Consider the following 26,144-nt stretch of genomic DNA (forward strand, 5'->3'; position numbering starts at 1 on the left):
AACCCGGAGCATTTCCTGAAGGACGGCCAGTTCTGGAGGAGAGAGGCTTTTCTACCCTTTTCTCTAGGTAAGGGTTGCCGGATTTGTTCCGTCCTTTAGTGCTAAGGCCCTGGGATCAGGCTCCTGCAAAGCACGGAGGGGAATCGGCAGCGCTCACGCCAGGCGCAACATCCCTTGTCCCAGGGATGCCCTCCAGGAAAGACTGAATGTCCAGCCCGGCTCACGTGGCTGTGGCAGAGCAAAGCAAATCCCCTCGTCTTGGCTCCGTTCCCACGCAGGGAAGAGCCATAAGGAGGAACAAAATCCCACAAACGTGCAGGAGACCCTAGAAACGCCTTCAAGGCAAGGGCGGCCACCCTGTGTGCTTGGTCCCACGTTGCCTAGGTCATCAGGGGTTTTGCCATGGAGGCAGAAACTTTTGCAGAAAGGTTCCTGAATGAATATCACACTGCTTGTTTGGCGGTTTAGTTGCGTGCGGCATAGGCAAAATGAACCAGCCCGCCTCRCGTGGGCACAGTCAGACAGTGCCCGTCGGTATAGCTTGTCCAAGCACCAGAGGATGAAGATCTGCTGCTAAGACACATGCTGCTGCGGTTCAGGTTGGAAAACTCATCCTAGAATGCAATAATGTGGCCAAAGCGGGGGAAAAGGAGAGGATTTTCCCTGCAGAAAGCTCTCCCCTCTCCCCGCAACGCCGGCTGCTGCTCTCTCCGCAGGGAAGCGCGCCTGCCTGGGCGAGCAGCTGGCCCGCATSGAGCTCTTCCTCTTCTTCACGGCCCTGCTGCAGAAGTTCACCTTCCAGCCRCCGCCGGACGAGGCGCTCAGCTTCCGCTGGAGTCTGGGCATCACGCGACAACCCCAGGCCTACCGCATCCGTGCCGTGCCGCGCTAGKGGAGGTCCTGCCGCTGCTCTTGGGGAGCAAAACGCCTCCGTCCTGGTCCCCAGTGCAAAAACAAACCCTCCTCCTCCTCCTCCGCGGGGCTGCAGTAAAGAGCACGCAGCTCTGGGGAAAGCCTCCGCCTTCTGCTTCTTCTAAATCAATCGCAAAATAATTTCTATTGCAAACTGACCTCGTGGTCTGTATCTGTCCGCTATGACYCAAGTGCTGCAGGGGCTTAGAGAGGTGCATTAAAGATCTGGAGAGAGGAAAGGYGACTGCCCAGGACCTCCTCCACCAGCCYGGGCCTGAGAGACATGGGGGGGGTTGTTTTGTTTTGTTTTTTGACAGCATATGAGCAGAGGAATTGAGGTTTTTCTTAATTTTACTTTGGCTAGCTGTCGTTCATAGCGGCAAGCAAATTAGGAATGCTTTAGAGAGGGCAATACGTCGGTGGTGGAGCCACACTGTTAAAGAGCGGTACCAGCCCTTGTTTTACAGTATGAGCATGGGTAGTAATTGCCAACAGTTTTGCTTCTGTTACCCTTGACAAATCATCTACAAAAAAAAAAAATCACTCTGTAACGTCTCTCTCTGTTTTTTGCATTCTAATAAATCCTTACTGAAACACTTTTGCCGTARAGCATTTTTCAAAGCAAAGACCAAAGAGGGCGGTTTCTCACCACACCTGCAGCCGGCAACAGCGCCGCCGTTTCCGCATGGCCGCAGGGATGCAGCGAGCCAGCCCCGGCCTCAGTCGATTGCTGGTTAACTCGAGCAATATATTGACTTAGCAACCGCTGCACCGCGGGGTCCCAGCGAGCCGAAGCAGCACGAAAAGCCCGAGCTCCCACCAGCAGCGCAGGCAGCAGCTGCTGCACCCCACAATGCCACTAAAACACACCTCCAAATTTCCAGGCATCGGCCCGAGGAAGCGAGGTGAAAGCAATCAGTTCCTTTTTGTTTTCTCCTCTCTCCTCCTATTCGCAGAGGAAGCAAATTTTTATGGAGTCTCTTCTGAGAATTAAGCCATCTCATGAGGGAATTAAAAGCATCATTTTTCATGTCAATGTTAATGCCCAGCTGGGTTTTAAATGCATTTTTAACCTCCCTTTTCCCTGCCTGCACAAGCCAGCTGCAGTGCTGGCAGGGCTCGCTGGGATATCTCTGCCCTTCCCCTGCAGCCCTGCCCCATGGCAGACACCCTGGGGGGCACCCGCCAGGGACTCAGCTGCACACCAGGGACCATGCAAGGCCAGACGATGGCCAGCAAGAACCTCAGGGGGAGACCGTGGCTTCCAGCAAGGCTATTTTGGGAACAGTGGGCTGGAAAATGACAACTTGGCCGAAGGAGCTATTTCTGGCGCGTGATGCTCCCACGCAAGAGATGCTGCAGCTCGGTTTTGCAGTCATAAAGTGGAAACGTGCAAACAGGTGATAGGAGCCAAACTAATGTATTTATAAAATGCAGGAGACTTGACCAAGTTCCTGCTAGAAGCAGGAGGAGAAATCCCTGCCCTTGGCTCYAGCCTCTCCTCAGCTTCCTTTCTCCCCTCCCTGGTAAGGACAGTGGTGAGGAGCCATCCTCTCCTAGCAGCACAAACATGGAAGTTTGTTGAACTTCCTAGACTTTGTTCTTTCTTTTCCTTCCTTGGGAGAGGCAGAGGGGCTGGAAGGGGGCTCRGTGTCTAGGATTCCCTGGAAGAGGGCGAGGGGAGCAGTGATAAATTGCTGTTGTGCAATGTTACTCTCTAAGCACTTCTCACTTGCAAGTGTCATCTGACCTGCTTTTTTTTCTCCAGTCCTTGGCTCAGATTTCTTTCCCAGGCTTCTGCTATATTCAAAAGCTTCCTCCCCCTCCCTCCATGGCCTCTGTTCAGCTAGTTGAAGTCTGGGGGTGGGGGAGAAACCACCAACCAATAAAAAGAAAACATCCTAAACCACACACATTTCACAAGACTGTCTTGCACCAGCATTCCTTGATTTTTTTAAGATAGTGGTTCTGCTCCCATCTTCGGCCAAACCTCTGGAGATTTGTCCGCCTACACCTCGTGGCTGTAAATGCTCTTCCAACTACCTCTCTGCTCAGCTCAGGTATAGCTTAGGTAATTCTCCCCCAAAAGCTCACTTTCTGGTAGCTCCTTCAGAGCTAAACAGTAAAGAGATAAGGAAACAGGGCCACTTGCTCCGGCTCCACGCAGGAGTTCTGCATTTGAAGGTTGCCTCACTTGCTGAAGCCTGTGGAAAACAAGCTGCCGGGCACAGTGCATCCTCTCTAGCCCACTCCTCTGTCGAGGGGCTGCACTCGGGAAGGCAGCGGTAACTCCAGTTTTGTCCCCTGCAGCAGTTCCCCTCATGCTGACCTCAATACGGGCTGAAAACATCCTGCAGCTTGGCTCATGCTTCCTGTTCAGACGAGACCCTCTTTCCTTCCCTTTGCCCTCAAATGAACATCTGTGGGTTTTGATCTTTGGTGACTGAAAATGCTTTCAAGTCATGCCTCAGAAATACGGAAAAAGGGCTCTTCTGTATTTGGCCACTTACTGGAATAGCGCCACTAGTGAGAAGATCCTAGCAGAGACACTTCCAACCTTCCCCTTTCAGGTACTACTTTGCTTTTCCTCCTTGTGGATAATGGCCCAAGGCAATAGTTACTTACCTTTCTCCAGGAAGCCTCTTGCATTCCTCAGTTTCCTTCAGCAGCCTGTTACATCCCACTTTTCCACACACTCCTCCCCTCATTGGCGGCACCAGACATACCCACTCGCCAGTGCTGCAGCCCCGGGGCCAGATCATGCAGCAAATGTCCCTCACTTTGGCCTCCTGCTCTCACGACAGGGCCTCAGGCCTTGTGTCGGGCTGAGGATTATGGCTCAGGGAAAGGGGAAGCCAAGTCCAGCCATAAAACCAGGTGCGAAGCAGGGCCCCTGAAGGAAACTAGGGGATCTGGTGACACTTTCTCCTGCTGATCTTCCTTCGGGAGAGCTGAAAGGTCTGCCTGGTCTCATTCCCAATGTAGCATTTAGGTCGAGGTCAGGGTTCAGGGAACAAGGAAGCTGTCAAGTAGACTAAGACCTGGGCACACAGATAAGCTCCAGAACAGATGGGAGAGGGCTGTCAATTTTCTTTTCCAAATAATAATGAGTTGGGGGATTCAGGAGCGCACCTCTCCTCTGTGTCCTCCTAGGTGTGGCTGAGGGGCGTACGCAGAGATCCTGCTTTAGTTCAGCAGCAACAAGCAGTTACAGAAGTCATTTGACAGCTAATTTGTAGTGGGTCTTAGTCTTTCCACTTCACAGGGTCCCTTGCCTCAGATGCATGTCAGCAGATTTAGTAGAGGTAACCAGCACTAGAGGAGAGCAGAAGTGTAAGCAGGAATGAACTGAAAGGAGGAAGAAGGGCAGCACAGCTTCGACCGGTTGTTGTTACAAGAAACATATCCTGTAACAAGACATTTCAGACTCTAATTACAGCAACATGCACAAGCGCTTCACAGGTTGCCTAGAAGTATAGATAGCACCAGCTAGAGACCGCTCAATACATTGCTTGGAATAAAAGACACCAGTAAGTTAATTTTAAAAATCTTTATGTGAATATAAAAGGATTCTTTCCAAAGTAAAATAAAACCAAGATTTAAAAATCAGTGCAATTTTTCAAGTTCTATGCAACACAGTGTTTACATTTGTTTTAAACAGAAGATGTAGACACTGATACACTGAAAACCTTAACTCCAGCTTGACTAATAGAGGGAAGGGAAAAAAAGCATCGAGAAGGTTACTTTACCAGACATTATCAACTGCTAAATATCTGCTTTCATTTTCTAATTCCTGGACTATCTATGGCTACTTAAATAAAACATCAGTATTGCTTATATTACTTATTTCCAAGTAAGTGTATATTGTAGAAAATAGAATACCTGTGTACTTTTTTTTTAATAAAGAAAAAAAAATTCAGTTAGGTGAATATTTATTTTCAGTGAATATTTCTTAATCCACTAAAATACAGTTGTTTCAAAAGAATCTTCTCAAAACTGCTGCCTGATACACCTTGAGTAAGAGACTCTAATTATTAGCCTAAAATTTGTATTATTGCCACAAAACAGTCCTGCTTCATAGTGATTATTCTTAATCTCATATAAAAAAAGTTACTAATTAACAAGTGGTATCTCCATCAGAAACTATTTTCACTTCTTTGGAGCTATATTACCCGTTTTACAGAAATTGACCAAAATTATTCATAATGCTGCTTAAATTCAGCAACATTCAATGATTTCATCTCGTAATTTGACTCTGTTCGTAACTGTGATATCTGAGCCTCTTTCTTTGTACTGCCTCAGTAATAGCCATAGCTCAATCATGGTGCCTTTAAAAAAAAAAAAATCAAAAAGCCACTGTATTTACATTGTTCTGTCATTACATCTTACACATACACAGTTAAGCTATTAGTAGCTTTTTTTGTTTGACATTAATAAAGTTAACATCAAAATGATATTCTCATCATCCTTTCTGCACACCCTAAAGGAGCTGAAGCGAACAACACCATGGCTTATAATCAAATATTTATTTCTACAGATCAGTTCCTCATTCATAAGAGGTAACCCAGGTTTAACCAGTTATGTAATAGCTTCTCTTTCAGAGGTCCTCAAAATCCCAAAGAGATGCTAAATAAAATTATAGTCACAGGCTTAAGTTTTAACAGTTAAAAACAAAACAAAACAAAAAAACCCTGAAGTAGTAAGATTTCATCTCATACCCAAACACCTGAATTATTTTTGGCATCCCCAATAAGGCTATTAGAGATGACACTTCCCAGAAAAAAGGCTGGCCCAATTTCATCTCTACTCAGAAGACAAGGCTCCAATTAAAGCATAGGGAGCTCCTTGGTCATTTGTGGTCCCAGGGTGTGCAGTTTTGAGAAGTGTACATCAAAGACATTTGCTCCAAGGTTTCTACTACTTCGCACCCGACATGACTACTGACACAATTCTAATATTGTGAGAGGTGTGACAAATGTATCGAGTCTATTAGCTAGATGAGTATTTGAAGCACGTCCATGAAAGTTTTTGTGCTGTGAAGAATGAGGGTGAAGAGACCCATCCAACACAGTTAGTAACAGTTCTGTTCCACATTTCACTAGAACATACTGAAGTACCAGGCTTCAGAAATGCAAGCATCCTGCTGAGACCTACTCATGTTCCACTGCCACCACCATCTCCCACACCACTAAGAGACTAAACAAGCAATCATATCTTAAAAATACAAAAACAGTAGTGTCACTGCAGCAGTAGACGACTTCAAAACCCAAGAGGTAGTCAAAAGCAGCATAGAGTCCCAAAGAACACAACCTGACAAAGTTGTCCAACAGCAGTTTGTTCAGAATATTCACTGCTCATACTACACCTAGCATGTGACTGGCTTATCAATAATACCTTGTACAGACATGAGTTTTGTGAGAAGAAATCTTAGTTGAATGCCTAAGTGTAATACTGTAAACCGTCACCACAATTAAGAAGCAACACCTACTAAGCATTAAACATGAATATTCCCCTTTTCCACTTGCACCATATACAACGTCCAACAAAGAATGCAAGATGCTGGGGAAGGAAGAAATTAAAGAATAGGCCTCACTTAAGGGCATGCAAAATTCAAGACTACTCAAAATTCACTATTCAAAACATACTGAAAATAGTGACTCCAATTCTGCAAAGCAAAGCTGAACCCAGCTCTCAAATCAAAAGATGGCTTTAATTGTGGAGACAGACACATGCTTTCATTCATGCAGATGACTTTCATACTAGATTACAGATGGCACAGCACCCTCAAATACTTACTGTAAGCATATTCATCTTATTTTAAGGGCTGCTGCAATTTTACTTTAGTTGACTAATGGTGTTATGAATTTCTCTAGACAGTTCGTAAAGAACAGTGGATGTTAACAATTTTTTTTTTTTAAATATGGTTAACAACAAAAATAAGACATTTTGTAAATAAAGTGACACAAATTATAAGAAAAGTAGTGAAACTTCCCCCCAAACAAGTTTCAGCTACCAATCCCGATTTCATCTTCCCAGACACAGACGCTGGATTTACAATAGCTTATGCACTTTTCTCCCTGCCAGCAAACAATCTTTGCTGCCAAGGATTAGCAAAGCTATCTTTCATTAATTTGCCTAGCACGGTTACTTCAGAATAACCGTATTTAAAAACAAGGAAGCTTGTTTTTTATGCACAAGACTGTATAAATAAATTGGAAATGAAGGGGTTCCTTCCCACCTACTCCCTCTCCACAAGCAAAAGCAGTGTACGAAACTCCAGGCTTTTAAAACATAGCCAGGTTTTTGAATTAACACAACAGCTTTTTTTCTTAAACAGGAAAAAAAGACAGCTTATTTGGCTTAGTGAATTCAATATCTTAAAAGAAGTTTTTCCTTAGTGTATATTAAAAAATTAAGTTTTGTGCATATAAACTTATAATTTTGCCTCTGACTTGAGATGATATAGCCTGTCTTCTGTCATACGATTAGTCCTGAAGTTACAATTTATTTATTTTTTTTATAGATGCAAACATTTTCTTGCTTCTGAAATTGTACTCTTGTATTCTGAAGAATAGCATTTTTGAAACATGGTGCCAATCTTTTAAATTTTTTTTTTTAAAAGAGCCCAGCAAAAATGCCCAATATTGCCAGTTTCCTGAAGTACTTTTTTGCATAACATTTTTGCATTACAAAACTCAACTTTTCAGCCCAAACACATTAAATAAAGTTTTAAATATACAGTGCCAATTTTTATATTTACAATATATTCTGAAGGCAAATATAAATCTTTTAAGTTGTGCTTGTAAATACATACTGCAGTTATGATATCTATTTCTACTCTGAAAACTATGTGCTACTTTTTAGATACCACTGATCAGATTAATCACTTCCCTATAGGTTCTGGTGTTGAATTCACAGTTGCTCACCATTCTAACCTCCTCTTTCATCAAGTAGTTAAAGTGGAAGCTACAAAATATTTAAGGACACTTTAGCATACCAGATTTCCTCATGATTTAATCAGATGTTGCACCAGGTACTTTAACAGTGAGATTCCTTCTGGTATTGGTGACATGACGTTGCTGCGCTAGGAAGGAGCGTCCAGGACCATCTCTGCAGGCACCACTACTGCCAACCAGTCTAGCTTCCATACCTAGCTTCTGGAGAGCTAGGCTCTGTAAATAAATGAAGTAATTTTACACAGATGCAAAACCAAGAAGATAAAGGAAACAAAACAAACCCCCAAAATCCCCAGTAATCTTCCATCTGCAAGCCTCATATTTACTTAATATGTACATAGAGTTTCTTTTATTGTGTTTCTGATACAGCCTTATATTACTATAAAAGGTATGCACTAATGCAGAAGAATCCAAGATTCATTCACTATACAATCTGTTAAGTTTAGGTTATTGTAAAGTTGCTTCCTCATTAACTATGCAGCTATTAACCATTTCATTTTACTTGCACTGTTTGATTTCCTATTCCAGTCTTCTTTTATGAAAACTTATTTAAATCTTGCTTTGAATGAAGATGAACAACTTTCTTGAGTCCTTTTCAAACCAATCAAAAGCCAAAAGTTCTAACAGTCTTTACAACACTATTGTAAGATGAGAAGATAGCATTAGCTTCATTTCACAAATACTGTGCTAAAGAGATTGTGGTTCCAAAGGCTTCCTGACTGCTGCTTCAGATGTAACATGTCTTTGTCTCATGCCCAAGAACCTCAACACTAACAAATGCCTATGAAATGTTCAGGAATTTAACTTGCTAAATCCAGGTGGAAGTTTATTACGTCAAATGGTACATTACTAACACAGAAGTCACAGCCTGTATCAAGCGTTAAGTCTGTGTTCCACAGCACAGGAAGACAAACAGAAAAGACAATTAACTATTTTGTAAAGTTGTTACATTAAGATATTTTCCCTTTAACCTGCTTGCAGGTGTGTTGATGCTGACATTTCCCAAGATCTCTCAACTTGGGAAGAGCACACAGGATTGGAAATTCCAGCCAGAACACCCAGAAGTTTGATAACAGGAACAGTTTATTAGCAAGTAGAAGAAAGTGATCTCATTTTAAATTGGGAGTCCCAGGCTTTGTTCCTTTCCTTAGTACAGTGTTTTYAGACATGAGGTTATACTACACTGCAAATTGGATACTCCTGGCAAAGTTACAGCTAAATTACTGGATTTTTCCTCTAAGCACCAGTTCATAGTGAATCTAAAAAGAAAACTGAGATGCAGAACTGTCACGTTTAGTGAAATGTGTTGTTCTGATTTTCTAAGACACCAATAATGAATTTTTGACTCACCTTGTTATACCATGCAGTTACAATTAGCTTTTCCTCATAATCACGTAATTTAGCAAGCTTGCATTCAGTCTACAAAGAGACAGAATAGAGAAGACAAGCTCAGTTAAAACACAGGAATAACCTGCCTAAACTTATTGCAGTCCATAGAGTAAAATAAGCATATACAGCAGAAATACTTAAATACGCAAAATAACTAGAAGGCCACAAGCATAAAGATACATCCATAAATGATTGTGACAGAAGTTATAGGCTGCCACAAGAAGAGGATAAACTTTGTCATAGAGGTTGCAATACCACTTAAAAATGTACTTTGAGGAAAGAAAACATCTGCAAAGTCTGGTGTTTAATCAGAAAGTCTGTAAATAATGTAGTAGTTTAGTAGTTAGTTCACTTAGAAATCAAAGACAAGAATGCATCCCTACTGGCTGAATATTCTTGTCATACTGCTGAATTACCATTACCATTACATAGTGTGCTACCAAATAATACTGCAAACATGTAAACAAAAATTTGAAGCCACAGCATTTGCAAAGTCAGACCTTTAAAGTATACTAAGTTGTGTTGAGGAATTTTGTATTTGCTCAATTAACTATTCTAATCAGTCCTGTCAATATTGTTACAAAACTGAATGTAGCAATCCCCAATTTTTTGGTCTGTGGACCAATGCCAAGATTCCCCCTCAAGGAAGCATAGACAGCTAGATACTACTGAATTAACAGGTTTTTAAATTAATATGGTTTTAAGAACTCCAGTATGTGAAGCCTCCGATATCATAGGTCTAGTACACTAAACAAGTCACTGCCAAAATACCTAGTCCATCATACAAATAAAGTCACATTATTACTGAAAACGGTCAGACCCTGCAGTTCTGTACAAGTTACTGTAAGGTAGTAAAACCATTAGTCTTGAACAGTATTTCACGTGCAGCCTTTCAGAGGTTTTAGAAAGAATCCAAATTAAAATATTCAAATTGTACACTGAAAAAACAAAAGTTTACTTTTCAGTAGTGACAGACACACTAGAATAAAATRTGAATTAGGCTAAGCTAAAAATATCTAGGATTGATGGCCTGTGCAGTTGCTAACTGAAGGCAGTATTTGAAGGATACTGGATCATCAGGAAAAAAATAACTTGAGAGTGCTTAATATCTGAAATAGCAGAACATATTAGAAGTTATTAAAACACAAAAAATTTTACCTCCAATGCTTCAATTTTTTTATCTTTCTCTGTTATCTGTTTTCTGAGCAACATAATTTCTGCTGATGCTGGATTTAGCTTGGGGTCTAACGTTTTTATCACCTGCAGAAGAAAAAAATGAATGCATTACAAATGAGGTTTGATTCTCAGTAGCTTTGCATCTCATTCGATCACAGGGGAAACATGAAAGCAGGCTGAACACTTGTCATGCAATCAAGATGAAAACCACACTGTTATCCAGCAAGACAGAAGGCATCGAATGGTATAAAAGAATCATTACTGATTCTCACACTTTAGCCTGAACCCTATTCTCTCATACACTTAATAACCAACTGGAACCAAGCAAYTTGGCCTTAAAATGCAACATGCAGCTACTATTTTTATATTTGGAGTGAAAGRAAAAGTCCATCTCTTTAAATAACTTATGAAGGAGGAATGTATATGCTCAGAAGCATGCCACTCACATTTCTTGCTTTCTCAAGGTACATTTTATATCTTTCTTCCATTGCCTTCATATCTTCATCTTTTTTATGCAAAGCTGCTTCCAGCTCTCCAATTTTCTGGGCTGTTTAGAGAAATAATTAACAAAATATAAAAAACTAAAATACAAAAGGTACTTCAAGGCTTCAGTGCTTTCTTGATTTTATCCACCAATCAACTTTTCAGATCCTATACAACTTCCCATACAAGTTCATACTTTTTTTCTTTTCCAATAGTACCATAAGTTCCCCCCAAAAAACGCATCAAAACCAGCCAACCAACCAAAAAAAAAAAAAAAAAAAACCCTAACCCCCCCCCCCAAAAACACAACACACCACAAACACCAATCACCTCTGCCAATCTCCCATTATCATGACTTTTAACGTGAGATGTATCTGAAATTGTATGGGAAGTTAAATTTAACAAATTAACAATTAAAATTTAACAATTTTTCATTTTTTCCTGTTTCAGCTTTAAAGCAAAGTTCAAGTAGAAAGCCTTATCTAGACAAGTAATCAGCTACAAAAATCATTTCAGAAGAAACATAACTTAGCCTCATGAAGAAACTTACAGTTCTGATTAACATCAGGCTGGAGTTCTGCAAGAAGAGCCTCTTTCTTCTCTAACTCATCATGAACTTCATTCAACTTTTCCCTGTAAATCAAAAACTTGATCTAGGGATTAAGCTTATACATAATTCCACACAGTACTAAGATCTGAAAGCTTAAACTTGACAGTAGGAAATTATTTAAAAAGAAACGAACAAACCTCTCCACTTGATCTTGCAATTCTTTCATGTTTAAATAAGATTATTAGCATGTATTTCTGAAGAACTATAAAAATAATTTGCAACTTCCCAATTGAGTCTTGCTTACATAAGACTAGAAGCAAAAGAAAATGAACAACCAAAAAACCCTAGCATCTCTTTAGTAGGCGCTACATCTGCTGAAAGGAGGGAAATATTTGAGCAGATGAAATGGGTTCCAAGTTTCATAAGAGTGATGGTTATAACCATCTGATATAGAATCGGAACAGTTAAAATACCAGTGACAATGAAGAGACAGTTGAAACCTACCACTATTACAAGACTATCATGATCAGAGTAGGCAAAATTGAACTTAACTCACTACATGCATGGTTCTCAAGACAGTGACTTGGAAAAGCAAGAGAGACTCATTGCTATGAAGATTTAGGCAATTTCTGTGCTACAACATGTCGAATTATTTAGTATAAGTAAGTTATTGTAGATGCATGTGCCTTACTTACATATGTGCTGCCAATTTCTGCTTCAGGTTGCTAGACTATAAAAGAAAAAGTTCAGTCAGTTATATTTCAGTGTTTCATACCATGCAATATTAAAAGCACTTTTACAAACAGGAGCCCAGAATATTTAAAACAGCTAAACTAAACACATTTATCTTCAGTATGAAGAAAACRGCATTTCTTTATGCATTGCCATAACTGCATTCATATCTTTTGCACCACACAGATACCAATTCCAGCATTCTTATCTTTAACAATATTCTTCTCATTATAGCATCACTTAGTCATAAAGGCAGAGATTTTAAAAAAGGGAAGCAAAAGGTAGAAGAGTTATATTTACTTAAGGATGGGGAGGGAGGGAAAAAAGAGTCACATAACAGGAGTTTTTCAACAGAAATGCAGTTGATATGGGGTCTCCTGGATCCTCAGATTACAGTGACTGAACTCATCTGCTCTGAATAYTGTTGAGCCACATCTGCCAAGACTGTATTATCTAAACCGAGGAAAATGTTYTCAGGCAGGAGAGAAAGCTTTTAGAACACACCTAAACAGTCTCAACTGTTCACGAACTTTGCTTGTCATGTCTTATCTTAATATTGCAAAACTAGTGGGTTTTAGCCTAATAAAATAAGGCACCAAAACAGCATCCTGCCTTCTTAGAGGTTATCAGTACTAAACACTGAAAAAAGGAGAGGCACATCTAAACAAAGAGCTTGATGCTATACTGAAGGATTTTAAACAAAACTGGCAGGGTGTTTTCAAGTTCAAGTAGTCTGAGCTTTCACTTACTCCTTCGGTCTTGGATCCCTGCTCCTGTAATGTCTTTTGCAGATCCTCAATCTGCTGTTGTAACTCTCCAATACGCTCTTCATTTAGCCTTTTAGGGAGAAAAGCCAGTTATCATCCATCTTCTAAATAGGTCACAACACACAGTGAGATTCTTCTTCACGCCTGGATGATAATTTTTCAGAGGGTTTACCCAGCAGGGCTTAAGCCACAAAGAAACTGATTTCAAAAGCTTTCAGTTTGACCTGAATTTCTGGAACAAGTATTTGGAAGCTTTATTAAACATTTCTTTAAAAAAGACCTAGAATCATTTTGAGTTTTGAGCAAGCTTAACTACTCCTAAAATTCTCAAATCCTAACAGACTGCTTTCAGCAGTCATTAACCGATAGAGAAATTCAGACCACATCCCAGCATTACGACAACACAATTTGTTTGCGGTTTTAGAAGTAGAATTCTTTTAACAAGCAGATATCTGTTCCTGGCCTACCAAGAATCATTTGTTAAATGACTGATTCTTTAGAAGAGCTAAGAAGAGGGTCCTCTAAACAACACTTTCTTCACAGCACACTAGACACAGAGCTACCACATTTCACCACAACAGGTTTAAGCTATTTTCCTTGTTTAATGCTTCGTAACCCTTTCCTGTTTCTAATGATTAAGCTGGTTAAGAAAAGAACAACTGGCTTACTGCAGAGTGCTATACTGCAGATGCAAGCCACACTGCCTCTCTGAAGGTCCAGAAATTACATTTTGCTAGATTTTAAAATGCTGTTTCACCCATCACCTTTTTTCAGTTTCTAGTTCATTCACTGTCCGGTGCTTTTGCTCCAGCTGTTCCTGGAGCTCTGTAATACGTTCATTTTCTGATCCTTCCTGTTGCAATAGAAGCATCTTGTTTTCATGCTGCAGCCGAATAAACATTTCTCTAAATCAAAACAAACAAAGTCATTGTTACTTAAGAAAAAAGTGACTTAGAGTAAGAGGAAATATTCCTGTTCCCTCCCCCCCACCCCCAAAGTGAGCAAAACAAGTTTTCCTTAAAACTGTAGTTAGGGGAAAAATTCAATTTTTGATTAAAAGGCAACTTACAACCCTCAAACAACACAATGGTTTTTTTGAAGAGATGAACAAAGTTTTAATTAAGTCACTCCAAACCCAAGTTTTATTGTGTTTATGCTTTACTCTGCCAGACTTCCAGAGTAGTATTAGCTAGCCTTTAGTTACTTTTAGTTATTCAGTATTATTTATTCCATCTGCCAGCAACAAGATGAGAATTGTTTAGCTCCTTAGGGAGAATCCTGCAAGCCAAGCTTTACCAAAAGCGGTTTGATGTGTCTTTAATAAGAGAATGCAACACAGTTGTAGCATGGGGAAATAATTAAAAGAGAAACAGAGAGCTCTCATGGAAGGAAAGAAAGAACTGGGATACAGACTCATATTGCCAAAAATAYAGAACTTTCATAGGGACAATTAATACGAAACCCCACCACCACCACAATCCCCAAACAAACCCAACTTTTTTGTCTTACCTATATTCCACTGGCAGAATTTCAGCAGCAAGATTATCATGACTTTTAACATGAGATGTATCTGAAATTGCATGGGAAGTTTAATTTAACAAACTTCTAGATACCTAGTAACATAGATTAAAAAGCCTCTGCAGATAAAGCAATACCTGTTTGGCTCAAGTGATCCTGTTGCATCTGTGAACACCGGAGCTCTTCATTAGTCTCTTTTAAAGCATCACACTGTATGATCAGTCTCTAAGAACATATATTTGAGGTAGAAAAAAAAAAATCATATTGTACCACAATAAGATCAAACAACACTGATCAGGAGTACAGAATCTTTTACTAAAATTTTTATTTTTATTTTTTTTTGTTAAGCACTACAACTTCATTTGCGTGGTAGCACTAGTTCTGACATATGTTCCTCAAGGCACATTCAATTTGCAGATCATCTGAGTTACTTATTTATCCAAGTTATTTATTTACTAGGTGTTCAAGTAAACTCTCATTCAAGAGACTTACCTCTTTTTCTTTGATTAAAGCTTCGTGTTTTTCTTCAAGTCGCTTCATTTCAAATGCCAGCTTATCAGCTCTTTTTGATTCTTCAGACAGTTTGTTATGAAGCTCCTGGACCTTTTCATAAAGGTACACAGAGACAACATTCAGCACATGAACATTTCAAGATGCTACCTTTAAAAGCTATGTTAAAACCTTCACTCCCGCCGAGTTCAGCCAAAACRAACAACTGGTCCTCAAGCTTTTTTGCTGTTGTTAATTAAGATGCAACCGTCTTTTTGAATGATTTAACAAGTTCAAGAATTTCTTTTTGTTGTTGCAGGAGTTAAATGCTTTACAGTTGAAATAAATATAACTTCTACTGTTTAAAATTAATTTTTCTGAAGAAAGTTAAGAATATTACAAGCAAAACATCTCAATAATAGCTGAACACCCTCTCTCAGGCACACAAATTACCTCAATTAAAAGAGAGAAAAAAAAGAAAAAAAAAAAGCAAAGAAAAACCCTCCAAACAACAGACAACCAATCAGTTGAGAAGGAAACTACAGGTAAGCTTGCTAGCTCAATAAAAGGAGAAAACAGTCAAAGATGCAGGTTAAGTCCAATGGCTGTTAAGCAGCTCAATTTTTCAGTGAAACATAATTAAATTATCAGTATTTAGGAAAGAAAAATATCTGAGAAAAGTTAACATCTTAAGTATAGATGTAGCCCTACCTGTCTTTTGTACGTTTCTAGTTGGGCACGTGCTGCATTGGCTTTCTTTAGTTCTTCCTCTAAACTGACTGTATTGTGCATATACATCATGTTGGTTTCCTGCAAAGATTTCACTTGTCTGCGAAAGTCATTCAGATCCTGTAGCTTTTTACGGTACACTTCAACAGTTGATTCCAGCTTACTTGCCTTATCTGCAGTAGTCCTTAAAGGATAGGCAGGAATTAGAGAAGAAAAAGCATGCTTCTTCACAAGATTAAAGTCAGATTCTGCTTTCATATACATTCAAACTATTTACAAAGGGAATGCATGTACCTAAGAGCAGAATTAAATTCCCACTGCTTTATTTTTAACTACAGAATCATGTAAACTAAAATTATGCAAAGATTGTTTTTAAAAGTGAAATCACTGAAGGGTTTAAGTGAGAGCAAGACTGACAGTATATGCCAGAAATACCAGCAAGGGTTAATAAATCAAATATCTCTAGGGAATTCTGCAGGGTGAAATGTAAATGCACCACAACATCCGGCGCTAAATATTCATCTCAAAGCACTGGTACCTGGCAAGGACAGACATGCAGATGTTCTCATTACAGTGCTATACATAATTAGTACATAATTACACTGTGAAAGTGATCATTAGCAGATATGACCAAGGATTACAAATTGATCATTAAAAAATACATGTGGTCGGAAAATATTTTGATAGAGAAGATTTTTGAAGAGAATTAGCTGTGTTTAATATCTGGCATCTTATATCCCTAGAAGCTAGTATAAGAAAATTCCAGAGGAAAGTCTTTTGTAGTTAAGATTTGTTTAGATGTTACTAAAGAACCACTGTACAGAGGACACCTGAAACTGCTTTTATTCCATGTTTTATTTATAATAWCTTATGAACAGCAGACTGGTTTTGCAATAGGATTTGCTCTGGGTATCTTGAGTGTTTCTCTGGTACTCTGTTTAGTTTACACAAGCTGGAGTTTTATGTTAAATTCTCAAAGTTATTATGGATTTCATCTTCATTTTGATAATCATGTAGCTAGCCTAGGATCCAGTCTAGAATGCTGGTATCAAATTGTGTCAAAGCTCAAGCTGTATATTTATTTTTCTGCATCTGAAAAGACAGCCTCTTGCCAACACAGGTGTCCTCTTAATAAAACCCACATACATACCCACACCAAAATCTTAATCCTTGCAGAAGGATTCCAGCCCACGTGAAGCGAAGCAGTTCCTGTATTCATTAATCCTGCTTCACAGAATATTTCTAAACTCCTATTTTTAGGCAAACAGTAGTGGCTGTGTCTGTAAACTGGCATTTCATCTGTGCTTCGTCAAAGGCTCATTTCCCAACATCTATTTTTGATCTCGTTCAGTAAGATTTATCCTCAAAAGTAACATCTCAGAAAAATTTTTACAAAGCCCTGGATTTAATCATTAAATCTTGTCAATATGAAAAAAGCTACATCTGTTACCTAAGAACATCGATTTCATCCTTCAGGGCTCTAGATTCTTCTGCCAAAGAGGTTAGTTCATCGTTTCTATGTTGCAGTTCAATCAGTTGTTTTTCTAGATCTTCACAATGGACACGATAATCATCTTTTGCAGCTTCAAGCCTACCAGATCAAAAATAGAAAGTCTGTTAAAAACTCATTTGTATTACACATTCTGCTCATATGATGATCCATTTAGTGCTATTAAAAACAAACCACTATTGATTGAAGGCACCACAAAATGAAAATGGTTCTGCATACACGGAACAACATTTTATTGTCTACTTGTTAAACTACAATGGACTGCTTGCTGCAAATTTATCGTATCAGTTTCAAGGGATCATATGAAAAATGATTTTTTTTTAAATAGGGATTAGGGGGAAAAAGAATTACTAATATGTTTTTAAAAGTCAGTACAGTCAGGTGATATTTTTCCACACAAATTAATTTGGACTTACTTTCTGCTTTCCATTGCCTTTTTAAAAAATATCAAATGGTCACAATATGACAACTACAAAATAATATTTTTTTATTATAAATAATAGTTCATTTTTCTTTTTGAATGTTAGGACTATCCTTAAAACATGTTAGGAGTAAGAGAATAGTAGAAAGCTTTTAGAGTACCAAGGGAATTGAGATGAAAAATCCTGGAAGAGTATCAGAAATTCTTAGAATATATTTGGCATAACAAATCAGGGCTTTTTGGAAGAGAAAAATAAGTTCTTTCATACCTGAAGTTTTCTTCTTGCAGTTGTTCCAGCTGCAACTGTGCATGAAAATACTTTTTTGCAACGATAGTATTTGGATCATCAAGAGAGTCATCTAATTGCTCTAACCTGTCATTCATAACCTCATTTTCTGACATCAAACTGTTTTTTTCATCCTGAAGGGCAGCCACCTAGTACAGATAAAACAGCATAAACATTATAAGACCTGTCCAATCAGAAAGAACTGAAGCAAGACTGTAATACCTCAAATTAGTTTATGAAAAAGATTGAGAAACTTTAGAAAGTAATTTACATAGCATACTTAAGCATACAGGTGCTTTAGTGTATGAAAGCTATGAAGCACTAAAGAAAACATTTTTCTGAAAAAGACAGATTTTTAAAACTGAAACCATGGTAAAGGCATACAATGTGATATGGAGAGAAACTGGTATTTTCATTAAAAAAAGAATACCATGGACGCCATATAAAACCTTTAAGTAGTGGTGTGAAGGTACTCTCCATCTTGCTTGTGCTTAACGAGAGAAAGCAGGATGGCACTGGCTAGCACACTAACACAGTACTGCCGTGCGCTCAGCAGTGGATGGTTGCGTGAGAAGCAGTTCCAGGCGCCATAAGCTAGTAAGCACACACGCAAAAGAAAAAAACCTAGACAGCTTCATAGAGAGCATGCATTTGCTGCAACAATCAAACAAGTTTGATATTGAAAGTGTTCACAGCTAAGCAAATGAGAATACAACACTGGACTAAAACAGTAAGTATATTAACAGCCATAAAATGGGGAAGGATTAAAAGGATAGAACCTTTARAGTTTTTCTAGTGAAAGCTGTTGTGTTAATATTAACATCCTGTCAAACATAAGAGCACGTAGCATGTGTTAGTTAACTGGCATTTAAACAGGGACAATGCGCTTTTTGGGGTTATGTTTTCCTAAATCATAAAGAAAACCTACCTTTCTTATATTCTTGGAAAATATCAAGGAAGACTGAGACCTTACAAGTGAATTTATTAAGAATTAGTTTAAATGAGAAGTGTCAGTCAATATTATGGCTTCAATAAATTAAAAAATATATATATATATCATGGTGATAATTAAATAAAACATCAGATTTAACCTAAATGTTGCAACATTAAGAAACAGCTTACTTGCAATCATAATTTAAAAGTCTATCAATCAAGCAGATGTAGAAAACAGACCAGTAATTCCTGTACCACTGCACTGTATGCTGGCTTTCTAGGTCCACTCCTTTTTAAAAGTCAACTTACTATATATATGCACATACACACACCCCAAGTAAAGAGCATATCTGAGACTTATTCAGTGTAAGACTTCCTGTTCAAGGCTCAGCCACTCCTTAAACATACACAACAGTCACGTTTTTAGAATAATGTTACAAGAACACCCATCTCAGGCTTCAAGAAAAAAAAGAAAAGAAAAAAAAAAAAAACTTTCACATAATCAAAGTTAAACTTCCATCTTTGTTTTAGTTCCTTCCTGATAGTTCTCTCTTCTTTTCTATTATTTTGGCATAACAGAAGAGGTGTAAATCACTGGACCCCAAAGTCAAAACAAATTAATACTGTGAGGTGCATTTTAAAATATCTCTTAATAAAGAACTATGCTATCATTAACTCATCATCTCCCATCTGGTTATACTCAGGAGTACCTTTCCCTGCATACCTCTAATGACTTCACCTGGACCACACTGTGTTATGAGCAACTGGCTTTGCGTAAGCTACCATCAATCAAGAAAGAAATCTCAAAAGAGAAATTTGTGGGAGAGAGGAGAAAGCCAGGCCTGCTTCAGTGAGACATACTAAGTCTCCTAACAGAAGCACAAAGGCAGGTAAATTTTTATCTCAACACCTCTACAAAAGAGAGCTTTTAAACAATGGACACAGTGGTCTTTCAAGTTTCACAACTGTAATCCCAGAGTTTGGCTGTAGAAGCAATCCTCGTGCACTTTTAAGAGAAGTCATTTTCTCCTGCAGGGTTCGAGTCACAAGCATTTTGTATCTCTGCTTTGACTAGCAAGGCTTACTACGGCTTCAAGAAAAAGGGAAATGAAGTATCAATACAACTCTAAAAAACTTCCTGGGCATCTGCAATTGGCAGTAAGAGTTCCTTTTAAATATATTCAACTCTTCCAGTCAGTTCTATTTGTAAGAAAAATAGAAATTGGCCTCTGGATTTTTTCATAGAGCTAGCACAGAACACCAGCTCCTATAAAAGGATGCTATCCAAATGTTGTCTTCCTACAGGATTAAATCTAAGATGAACTGCCTCTTCACATAAACCTCTTTCTATTCTCAGACTGTAGTATCATAAAACAGGAATAAGACTTTGGGCTAACAACATTTTTAGTAAAATATATTTAATTGAAATGCAAGTAACTTTATTGTGTTTAACCATGTACTGTTTGTCTTGAAGTCCTCTCTCCCTTCTGTAAAGTCAGACTTTTTACACTTCTCTCCTCATTAAAAAGAAAAGTAGACCTATTATAAGTGTGGTTTGCAAATGTCAACAAGGACCTACTAGTTTTCATTATTTTTAATTCCCAAAATATTCTCCATGTTGAAGCTCCGCCCACAAGAAAAGAGTCAGCACATTCTAGATAAATTTCAAACTTTAGTCTCCTCTACTCCTATGGAAAACAGCATGTTTTTTCCTTTGGTTAAATCTAATGTCTATTACATGAATTGCATTTTAGGATATAGTTCAAAGGACTAAAGGCAGTGGTGACTGAAAATGAAACGGGTAATTTTTAAAGCCATGTTTTGCTGGCTGCTTGCTACTAAGGATAAATATAAAGCTAGCCAACGAAGCAACCTTTGGCTTAAGAGTTGACAGAGGACCTCAGCTTTACATTAGAACACCATTTCAAGCAACCATATTTTGGAGTATAGAATTATTGCTTTTCCCCACAAAAAGATAGCTAAGAATTCTTACATAAACTTCAAATAAATGCAAAATTCACTGTGACCTTCAGAATTTTTGCTTCTGAATAATGACACCACCACACACCTAAGAAATAAGCAGTTTGTTGGTTCTTACCTGTAAATCTAGCTCTTGACATCTTTGTGCCAACTCTTCTTTTTCTGCTAGTGCTTCCTGAAGGTCTTCCAAAGCTCTTTTAAGCTTTTGAAAACAAAGACAGTCAATCACTCTAGCCCATATCCAAAGCACTTATACTTCTTTCTTCCTAAGCATCTCAATTACCCATGCCAACTGTTTAAGGAGAATGCTAGGCACTCACATAGAGTTAGAAGCCTAGATAACATTGTTGGATCTGGGTCTCTGTTCATCTCACTTACATGTGATAATTGTTTAAAATGTAGGTAACAAGTAAATTACTGAAACTCAGAGTAACACTCCGACCCAAAAGAACAACTTAGGCTAAAATGATATAGAAAAACACCAGGAGCAGGTGTGATGCCACAGTTCCGAAATCCCTGCCCCTTAAACACCTCCAGTCCATTGGCTCAATATGTTCATGAGTAAAATCCACTAGACTCATGTGTGTGGACCAGGTCTAAATGGTGGCCGTGCCTCTTCCTCCCCCCCAAAATAAAATTCGTTGTAAGCACAGAAAGAAAATTGATTAAGATCTTTCTAAATTCAGGCTTAATCTGGCTAGTCAGATGTCTTCCATCTCAGAATAGGAATATTGGTGCTCCTTTTACGGGCAGGTGCTTTTAAAGATAACCAGAACAACGCACATGAAATGAAGCTATCAAGTGTGTTTAGGATCTCAAAAATAAACTGAAAAATAATCTGAAGTTTTTAGCCTAATATAGGTTGAGCTCTGATGTATCCTTAGTTCTTCTTGCAATACACACACTGGCAGGTTTTACAACATCAAGGAAAATTACACAGCTTCTTTAAAACATATGAACTGACAGCTATATTTACAAATACCTTTTTATATTATTATGATTAGCACTGAAAGATACCATTAGTTTATTGTATAATTTCTGCCTAGTTTAGCATGTTACTCTGCCCTTTGTGAAACAGTATGGTTGAATCAGCTCAGCTCTGAGTGGAATACAGAGCAAGCAGTTTGCACAGAAGGAAGACAAAAACGTGTTTTTTGGTTTGCTTTTTCTTAATTGGAGAGCAGCCCATCTCTTCATCTGAGGGATAGCGAGATATCAACTTATTTTTCAAGCTCAAACTACAAAAACAACAAATTTTAGGCAGTTACCTGCTGTTCCATTTCACTTGATGCATCAGTTGTAGAAGGACCCATTATTTCCTTGCTCATGAGCTACAAAAAAAGGCCACAGGCAAAAGAGTAGTTTAGAGGTTAAATACTCTGTAAATTCACTGTCCATTGAATATCAACTGTATTTTCCAGTATGTCCTTGCACTCTTCCTATATATCAAAGCAGATTAATAATAATAAAAATCACCTCACAGTGGGTAAAGGACTTAAAACAAATCCAGAATACGAGAACAGACTTCTTCCCCCAAATTAGCCAAGTGTGAGCAGTAACCTCTTACTGGATGAATCTTTGTCCTGCTAAATCAGAGGCAAGCCCCTAGTCAATTTGAAGGGAGTGGACTAGAGGGCAGGATTTCACTCATGCATTTAATAGTTATCGCACTTGTTTGTGTCACTTACSTTGTCATGAAGCAAACACCTGGAAGATTAGCACAGCTTTCACTGATACAAATATATATATTTTTTATTTTTACATATATATAAATAAAATAAATATACTATATATATGTATCAGTATGCTTGTCAACAGTGAAAGGGCTTTACTTCTTACTCAGGAGATATAGTATTATTTCTAGATCTTGTTCAGGAGTGCTTGATCAGTCAAATAAATCCATAAGCCTCCTGTTTGTTGTATTTCTACCAATATGATGCTAACATCTTTAAAAATTATAAAGCAAATTTAAATCAGTAAGTTTTAAGCCTGCTACCATCTCTACTGTTACGTTGATGAGCGTGCAATTACATGTTACATTTTTTTCAACAAAGTCAGCATTGTAGTTCTTGCCTCCCTCAATTCTCTGCTTCACACTCCTGAAGCTCACAAGTATGACAGACTGCAGAGCTATGCTGTAAGCTGTAAGACCATTAAGATGATCCAGGTAAGAATAAAAGAAGATGTCAGGGGAAAAGTGGGAGGGTGCAGTGACAAAAATCGAAGAGATGTGGCTGAGAGTTTGCAAATCAGCTATCGGAACAATATGTGTCAAAATGATGTAGCCTCACAAATGGTTATGATCAGCATAACCATGGGGTCCAAGACTACAGCCCTGGAGCAGGAACTTTGTAACCTGACTGCCATATAATCACTGGTTGGCTTCAGTTAACAACTAGATACATTTTTTGTACAAAGTAGGAAGTAATAAGCATTTATCATCATCATAAGGTATATTTTTCAACACACAAGACTAAAACCAAAACCCCATCTCTTGTTTTTGACCCACCCAGACAATTTAGAGTAGCACTTACACTTCCTTAACCTTTCTTTGGATTAAAGAATAAACAAAGATCAATAAATGAATATTCAAACTCCTCAATTGAAAGCATTAGGCTGTGTAAACTATTGCTTACCTCTTGAATAGCAGTCATGACAACATGTTGAACAGACTCTTCTAGCGTCATGATATTTTGTATGTGTTCTGTAAAAGAGAAGAACTTGTAGTGACTCATGATAACGTCCATCCTAAATGACTTGAACAACATGATGGACCTTTTGCAGAAAGATACAAAAGACACTATTCTCTGAAAAGCTGTTTCCAAAGACAGTGCTCTTTTTACATACAGTGCTATCCGTAATCAACATAAACATGCTGGATTATCTTACATGCAGTTATCCAAATTATTCATGACATGCCAAAGAACTGTACCATAACAGAATTTTGCACAACATGCTTGCAGACAAATCCTGCTCTATGAGAAATGAATGTGGCTAACATATCTTTAATATCAGTTTTATGCATGTATCATGCAAAAACAAACAAACAAAACCCCMAAAAACCCCAAACTATTATTTTTTAAGCCATGCCAGATAAGCTAAAATAAGACCTCAGAAATCGAGTGTTCTGTATGTATTTTCAGTTATAGTTGAGAACTATTCCCATATAGAGCTCTAACAGCAGCAAAGCTCCAGGTGATGATATCTGTACATTTAGGCCTAACAAGCTTCCATTATGTACAACATCCGGTCAGAAAAGTGTAAATGTCATTTCTCTTACTGTAGGGATGTCTACACAGTATGAAAGGCAGTTTCTAATATCAGTTTTTAATCTAATTTGCTTGATTGGCATTTGAATAGTAAGTTTTAGGTTTTGGTACATATTTTAACAATTAGGAATAAAAATTAAAAAAAACACACACACAAACACTGCAGACTATATTTTATTCTACCCTGCACAAAGTTCGAGTTTTATACAGACAAATTTTCTGTAGGTGTTTTGCTTTTAAGTGAACTCCAGTTTCAGAGTATGCATGCTAATACAATAAATTAACAGTAAAGACTTTGATAAAGAAGAGAGAAAAGTTTATTTTACATCTTACTAATCAACACTTCCCGAGACAAAGTTTGCTGTTTTATGAACAGATGAAAGTAGTATGTACCTTGCTTCCTTTCACAGTTGACTGCACAACCTAAAATAAGCTGCAGAAGCCTGCCCAGTTCAGTGGGATCTGAATTCTCAGATATCTGGTTTAAGTCAGGAATAAGTTCTTCTGATATCTGCTGACCCAAAAACTGAAAAAAATTGGAGACAAAGTAAATATGAACTCCCAATTTCATGCAACATTAACATTTAATATCACGTAAGAAATCTGGACTCAGTAAACAATCCAGAGCAAAAAATATAGGCTATTAAAAAGTTTGTTACCATAACACGCATGAAAGCAAAAGATCTTGAACATTAGCTGTTGAGATGCACACTAGAAATACATCTGATAAGAGAGTACACAGATAATAGTATCGAATTAGGAAATCTGAAGATGTCTATGTAAAACAGATGTTCTCACCCTGTTTGTTACAGAGCTTCATATGCAAAACTCATCTGTCATGTGGACTGTACTTACCTTGGGCCAGAAAAGGCAGTTCTAAACTGTCTCCACTCTCCCCAGTTTGGGTGCACGTCTGGGGGAAGGGGTATTCCATCAAGTGCTAGCAAATGACTTTTACCAAATTCGGCATCTCAAATTTGCCTCTGAATAGGCCTAAACTTAACCTAAAGCAGACAGCTTTAAGAACATAGCCACACCTACTCAAAACATTTGGAACTTATTCAGTGCAATGAAATTATGCACTTTATTAAGAGCTTATTTTTCTTAAGAGATTAACTTTTTCTAAAAAGAATACAAATTTTGAAAGTTTAATAACTTGCATGCTTTTTGAATGATCTATTCTACAAGAAGATAAAGCATTATTACAAGTTAAAAGTTCCTGGGTTAGCCCTCAAATGAGAGAGTTGATTTGTTCTACCAATAGAATCAATGACAAGATAAGAAAAGGAATATAGACAACCAAATAAAAAAATATATATATTAAAAGTGTATCCAAAGTCAGCTGCTCCCTAGWCCTTCAAAAAAATTCTCATAAACCTGAAGAAGTTCTACTTTTGGGCTTGCCATGGAACAGCTTGGCACTTAATCTCACAACTAAGCTCAGGCATGAGCCAAAAAACAGTAAGACGAGCTGGTAAGATTTCCAGACCATGCCCATTACATGACTGTAGCCAAGCTTCATAAAAAAATTCATCAACAGTGGGTTTTTGTTCATCTGTTTGTTTAAAACCTCAAACAAAAAGCAGCACCCTTTTATGGCTATCACACTCATCCTGCACAAGAGAGAACCAACAAAAATCCTTACTCTGCCCACAAGGATTTGTAACTGTAGCTCACAAATTGCAGGCGAGTATCATAAAAACTAGGCTAGGAGTTACTGAATCTGTTCTGCTGAGTAGAAAGGGATTAAAACTTCACTGGGCAAGACCAAACATGAACGCACACACARAAGTCAGCAGAATTTTGCATTTCGGTGCTTCTGGCACTCACCTGGGCAGTGACAGAGACATGATTTCCAGCTTATGTTCTGAGAATCTTATCTAAAAGAAGCATGCTCATGTATATATATACATACGTGATATGAGCATACGCCCAAAAGATTTTTGAATGCATCATAGTAATTTTATATTAATTCAAACATCCCATTTAACCAGATAATTGCAACATATCTTCTACAAAACAGCCCTTAAAATATGTTACTTTG

At 38.2% G+C, this 26,144-nt stretch overlaps 2 protein-coding genes across 4 annotated transcripts in view; one reads left to right on the top strand and one right to left on the bottom strand.

Moving 5' to 3' along the window:
• Positions 1-1,448, top strand: part of LOC112967651 (cytochrome P450 2J2) — a gene marked incomplete at its 5' end in the record, with an annotated part of 4,621 nt that extends 3,173 nt beyond the window's left edge. The window contains 2 exon segments of the mRNA XM_026069017.1: positions 1-67; positions 717-1,448. The exon segment at positions 1-67 is cut by the window's left edge and continues 30 nt beyond it. Of these exon segments, the coding sequence (XP_025924802.1) occupies positions 1-67; positions 717-892 (243 nt within the window).
• Positions 1,449-4,457: 3,009 nt separating this feature from the next.
• Positions 4,458-26,144, bottom strand: part of HOOK1 (hook microtubule tethering protein 1) — a 31,587-nt gene continuing 9,900 nt past the window's right edge. For 2 of the 3 annotated variants that reach the window (XM_026069029.1, XM_026069032.1), the window contains exons 5-22: positions 24,494-24,626; positions 23,468-23,535; positions 22,100-22,162; positions 20,950-21,033; positions 17,901-18,067; positions 17,152-17,292; positions 15,684-15,885; positions 14,976-15,086; positions 14,621-14,708; positions 14,475-14,535; positions 13,730-13,870; positions 12,948-13,035; positions 12,162-12,196; positions 11,467-11,549; positions 10,880-10,980; positions 10,416-10,517; positions 9,219-9,287; positions 4,458-8,084 (exon numbers count right to left, since the gene is read on the bottom strand). In XM_026069029.1, coding sequence (XP_025924814.1) covers positions 7,926-8,084; positions 9,219-9,287; positions 10,416-10,517; positions 10,880-10,980; positions 11,467-11,549; positions 12,162-12,196; positions 12,948-13,035; positions 13,730-13,870; positions 14,475-14,535; positions 14,621-14,708; positions 14,976-15,086; positions 15,684-15,885; positions 17,152-17,292; positions 17,901-18,067; positions 20,950-21,033; positions 22,100-22,162; positions 23,468-23,535; positions 24,494-24,626 — 1,896 coding nt within the window. In that variant the 3' untranslated portion in view covers positions 4,458-7,925. The remainder of the gene's footprint in view (positions 8,085-9,218; positions 9,288-10,415; positions 10,518-10,879; positions 10,981-11,466; positions 11,550-12,161; positions 12,197-12,947; positions 13,036-13,729; positions 13,871-14,474; positions 14,536-14,620; positions 14,709-14,975; positions 15,087-15,683; positions 15,886-17,151; positions 17,293-17,900; positions 18,068-20,949; positions 21,034-22,099; positions 22,163-23,467; positions 23,536-24,493; positions 24,627-26,144) is intronic. The other variant, XM_026069031.1, reaches the window with a different exon arrangement.

Source organism: Apteryx rowi, unplaced genomic scaffold, assembly GCF_003343035.1.
Source record: "Apteryx rowi isolate R43461 unplaced genomic scaffold, aptRow1 scaffold_284, whole genome shotgun sequence".
NCBI classification, from domain to species: domain Eukaryota; kingdom Metazoa; phylum Chordata; class Aves; order Apterygiformes; family Apterygidae; genus Apteryx; species Apteryx rowi.